General features: G+C 36.4%; 2 protein-coding genes across 2 annotated transcripts in view; both read right to left on the bottom strand.

The window, feature by feature from the left end:
- The window catches only part of LOC107871516 (WEB family protein At1g12150-like), a 28,017-nt gene extending 26,050 nt beyond the window's left edge, over window positions 1-1,967 (bottom strand). The window contains exons 1-2 of the mRNA XM_047412383.1: window positions 1,758-1,967; window positions 973-1,286 (exon numbers count right to left, since the gene is read on the bottom strand). Coding sequence (XP_047268339.1) covers window positions 973-1,227 — 255 coding nt within the window. The 5' untranslated portion in view covers window positions 1,228-1,286; window positions 1,758-1,967. The remainder of the gene's footprint in view (window positions 1-972; window positions 1,287-1,757) is intronic.
- A 735-nt stretch (window positions 1,968-2,702) lies between these two features.
- LOC107870097 (probable acetyl-CoA acetyltransferase, cytosolic 2) lies at window positions 2,703-5,315 on the bottom strand. Its single transcript, XM_047412384.1, has 4 exons — window positions 5,171-5,315; window positions 4,919-5,005; window positions 4,413-4,498; window positions 2,703-2,969 (listed from the first exon to the last, which is right to left on the bottom strand). Exons 1-4 carry the CDS (start codon window positions 5,225-5,227, stop codon window positions 2,936-2,938), a joined length of 264 nt encoding a protein of 87 aa, XP_047268340.1. The 5' UTR covers window positions 5,228-5,315; the 3' UTR covers window positions 2,703-2,935.
- Between the last annotated feature and the right edge of the window lie 6 nt (window positions 5,316-5,321).

The following is a 5,321-nucleotide window of genomic DNA, read 5'->3' as shown; positions in this document are numbered from 1 at the left end:
GTTGCTCGAACTCTTCAAAAGTGTAGTCAGATGCATGTCAGATCGTTCACATTTTTTGAGCATCTGACACGGTTGCCTTAACATTTTTGAAAAGTTCGAACAACATAGATTGGACCTATTGCTTTAGACAAAAACCATGTATACACATACAAAGACGGATACAGAATTTAAATTTTATGAGAGTCAAAATTTAGGTTATTATTATGCCCACTACACATTCCTAAGGGTGGAGCTAGGTTTAGCTAAGGGGTTCAGTTGAATCACCTTTGTCGAAAAATTATACTTTTCACAAACAACAAAATGAATATTGTTCATTTGTATAAACGAACGAAGGGTCCAAAACACACCTGAAGTATCCCAATTTTCAAAAGTTTTATATCCATACTATTACCTGTGTGAGTTTTCTAACCTACCATCAACTATTTATCAAAACACACCCCAACTATCAAGTGTTCATGCTTTCTACCTGAAATATCACCATCGTTAAGGTAGGAAAAGTGAACAATTGATAGTTAAGGCGTGTTTTGATGAACAGTTCAAGTAGGAAACTCGCACGCCTGATAGTTCAAGTATGAAACCTAAAAAATCGAGATACTTTACATGTGTATTTGACCATTAACTCTATATAAACCGTTGAATGTCCTTGATATAGAGAAATATCCTATCATAGTGATAAACAACAACAACAACAACAACAAACCCAGTGTATTCCTACATAGTGGGGTCTGGGGAGGATAAAATGTACGCCATCCATACCACTACCTCCGAAGAAGTAGAGAGGTTGTTTCCGATAGACCCCGTCTCAGGAATCATAAATTGTTTTAGGTCATAGGTTTAAATCTCAAATATGTCCTTGTATATAAATTTCTGGCTCCGCTACTACTATACTCCATGTCAAATATACTCTATTCAAGTTACGCTCATTCTGAATCTACTGACTCTAGATACCGAACCAAACAAATTAACCATTACCTCTTCAATAGTTTTTGATCTTTTAATGGTTGGTTTAGACTGAGGTGAAGAACCAGTATCACCAAACAAACTAACAGCAGCTCTCACAGATTGAAATGGTGCTCTTGTATCAATTTCTCCAACTTCTGCCTTTGGTGAACCTGTACTTGCTGTTGTCGTTTTTGGTGAACCACCAACAGATGATGGAGATCCTGTCATTGAACTTGGTGAACTTGAGGCATTTTGCCTACCAGTTCTTATACTGAATCCAAACATTTTGTTTTGTTTTTGTGGTTCTATAATATGATCTCTATAATAACGAAGCCTGATATATCCTGCATAAGATAATACATATTGCGAGATTATGAGATTCTATTGTAATTTTGAGTCCTGATACATATTTCAAGATTATGTAATTCTATTGTTTTGAGTCCTGATATATCGTGCATAAAAATGATACATATTTCAGGATTACGTGATTCTATTGTTTTGAGTCCTGAAATATCCTGCATGAAATGATACATGTTTCAAGATTCCAAAGGGTGCCTAACGCAAGAATCAAGTTGCATAATCATCGAATGGCCATGTAGGGTCTAGGGAATAGCAGCACATGCCTGGTGCAAGAATCAATGATTCACACACACACATACATTTACATTTGTCATATTATGAAATTGTAAAGTGATGCCGAATGACAGCTTTTCATATATAGGCCTCAATCTCAAACAAGTCGGTAAACATTACAAATGCTTAATTAATATCTATCGCGTCAATAATAAACGCGAAAATATAAAGAGAAAACTCACTTCTTATTCATAAAACAGAAATCAGGATTCCACAAATTCTGATCTCTATGGCTATCAAACTCATTGCATTTATGAATAATTCTCAAAAAAATCATTTTTTTCTTTTCTTTTTGCAAGAAATATGAATGAGAAATAATTCTCAAAAATATTTATGACTTCATTTTTTCTGTTTTTATTTGCTGTTCTTTCGATGATAGCACATTTGTTTTTCAAGAGCTTTTAGAGGAAAAATTCTGTTACATTATGATTATTCCTCATCATACAAATGTATGTTAAAGGAAAAATTGGAGACTCAAAATAATCCATTACAATTTAAACAGAAGAAAATGACCCTATAAAAAATTCATGTGTTGCTATTATCGATTTTTATCTTTAAAAGGTTGAGAGGCCCCACAAAAATAAATTAGCTTATTGGAAAATTCTAATTTTAGTTTTTGTGATATTTAACAATATATTAACATTTTGTTAATTAAACTTTGCACCTTTGATGACAAATTTACCATAATTATGAATTGTTTTACTACTTAATTGACCACGTGTTTTGTTATGTCTGTGTTGTTAGTCAACGTTTGATGGTAATAAAATTCCAAAATGATTCAAATATAACATGTCATTAATAAACAGATCAAAAATATACATTTTAATTAATTGAAGATTAAGTATGTTGCTCATATATCATGAGGATCAAAATCTAAATTTACTATTAAGTGAGGAACCACAAATGTTTCTATTAAAACTCCCCACCGTCCTTCGGAATGGCTTAGTTGATTTGGAGAGTGGTTATCCACGTGGATGACCGGGATTGGCACCCCCCACCCCTCACCCCCGCCCCTCAATGCCTTCTGAATCGAGTCTGTCGCACAGGGCTTGCCTAGTGCGATTTACCTTTCTTATGCACACAAAGAAAGAAGAAAGATTTCAACCAGAATGGGACTCACATGTATATTGATGATATTAAATTCATATTATTATATAAGATTACGAGTTTAACTTCTGTACACTGACACTATCTAACTTGTGACGTACAAGTTCACTAATACCATATAAAAAGTTTTTACTGTATGTGTATACTAAGTCGAACCTTAAACCATTGCTTATATAGTTTTCCACAATTAAGTACAAGATTTCGATGTCTTGCTACCGTTGGCGCAGATAGCGCGAAAGAAGATTTTCCAGTTTCAGAGTGATGAACGCGCCACCATCCGCGCAGGCCTGCAAAGTGCAAACACAATGCAGTTAGAAACACAGTACCCGGTATCTGAGGCATAATACATAAACAGACACTCAAACTTGGCCACAACTTGCAAGTAAGCACCACAACTTCGAGAATGCACATCTATAACACCTTAACTTGGTCTCAACTGGCAACTTAACACTCCAACTCGTCCCCACATTGTCTCGTGAACACCAGATGCTGTAACACATAAATTTTAGTGGTGTCTAGATGACCGTTTTGTAAGTTGGAGTGTTCAACCGCCACAGTAAAGACGAGTTAAGTTGGAGTTCAGCTGGCAAGTAAGCACGACAACTTCGAGAATGCACATCTATACACCTCAACTTGGTCTCAACATGCAACTTAACACTCCCACTCGTCCTTAAAGTGTCTCGTGAACACCTGATGCTGTAACACATAAATTTTAGAAGGTGTCTAGATGATCGCTTTGTAAGTTGGAGTGCTCAACTGATACAGTGGAGATGAGTGTCTAGAAGTGCAATTGAGCCCAAGTTTGAGTGTCTCTTTATGTATTATGTTGTACAGCTAAGTTGCCGGACTCTTCACTTTCAATGCCACACCCATGTCGGATTCTCCAAAAATACACTACTTCAAGAGAATCCGACACGGCACACGTTGACATTTTAGAAGAGTCGGAGCAACATAGCCGTTGAGTAAATATTGCCAAGTTTTCCCAGTCTGAAGAGATCAAGATATCATATTTAAAAGACCAAGTCTCAATTAGAATTCAATCCAACCATGTTCTTCCTTTCTTGTTCTTCATTTGGTGAAAGAGTTAACTATGTAAGTTCTATTTTGTAGTTGAAAGATAAGATCAAAGAGGAAAATGACAATATTTTCATAGTTCAAGAACAATGTAAAAGGGAAAGCCATACCACAGTAGCCTGTAGGTACACACTAATAGGCCATATTTAGCCTGACGAAGCACATTATACAAAACAAGATATTTTCTAGCGTTTTGTTGGACGTAAAGGTTTATGGCATATGCAATAGCTGAGAAGGTGATGAGGCAATGCATTTTGGATTGATCTTCGTCGATAGATGTGAATGTACGAGCGAGCGCAAAAAGTTTCCCCTCGAAAGTACTTTATTCAACAGTAGACAAAAGACGAGAGCAAAAATCAATTGATTCGTGAAATCTGCTATGCGCCAGTAGGGTCTAACATGTACATTTTCCTATAACGTATAATTATAAATATGCTCTTCTAACAATTTTCCGGTTTAGACTTTATGTTCAGTTGAGCACGGTTCAGAAGTCCAGTAAGCAACTTTTCCTAAGCCTAGTTTCAGATTTATGTTTGCTGTTAAGCAAAACCACTTGTAGCCAAAAGGACGGGAAATATAGAAAACGAAGTTGTCACCGAGAAATTTCAAGCAGTTGAATAGTGAATAGATCTTGAAATTCACAAAAAAAGGCTTACATGAGCTCTACAACGAGCGCAGATGCACCTCCTCCCCCGTTACAGATTCCGGCAACACCAAACTTCCCATTCTTGTGCTTCAATACCTGAACCATAGTTACAGTTGTGTGAGACAAATTAAAGCAGCAACGTTGTGCATATACTGTGCAGTTACTAAAACAATTTATCAATATCCATGTACTACTCCTTTCGTTTCAGTTTGTTTGTCTTACTTTCCTTTTTAGTCCATTTCAAAAACATCTTTCCTTTTTAAGCAACTCTTCCATTCTAATTTCCACATGGCATGTTTCAGACGCAAGATTAAATGGCATTTTGGAACATTCTACCTATCTTTAGTTTAAGAGTCTTTGTTACTTTCTTCAACTCCATGCCAAGTTAAAACCAGACAACCAACTGAAACAGAGGGAGTATAAAATATGACCATATCACATCAAATCACGGATTAGTAGAATATGAACGTTTAATCGCTTAAGATTAATAGCTAGAGGAAGAAGTCATCAACATACCCCTAAAAGAGTTACCAGAATCCTAGCTCCACTGCACCCTAACGGGTGTCCCAATGACACAGCTCCACCATGTGCATTAAATTGTCCCTGTGACCGGAGAACATAATTATACCGGGATTGAGAAAGAGAAGAGGACAGAATTGATAAGATATCAAACAAAGTTATCACAGCTAAATTTGCCACAATATTTCACTGTGTAAGCATTCAACGGGAAAATGTCAAAAGTAAAATGCACAGCCATCGGAAACTAACCGAATTAAGATTGAGCAGTCTTTGATTGGCCAAAGCAACAACCTGCAAAGGAAACATGAGGAGTTATGGCCACAACAACAACAACAACAACAACAACATACCCTGTGTATTCCCACATAGTGGGGTCTGGGGAGGGTAGAGTGTACGCAGA

The sequence above is a fragment of the Capsicum annuum genome, chromosome 5 (genome assembly GCF_002878395.1).
Source record: "Capsicum annuum cultivar UCD-10X-F1 chromosome 5, UCD10Xv1.1, whole genome shotgun sequence".
Classification (NCBI taxonomy): Eukaryota; Viridiplantae; Streptophyta; class Magnoliopsida; order Solanales; family Solanaceae; genus Capsicum; species Capsicum annuum.
The sequence above is the reverse complement of the archived record's forward strand: the minus strand, read 5'-3'. Positions and strand labels throughout refer to the sequence as shown.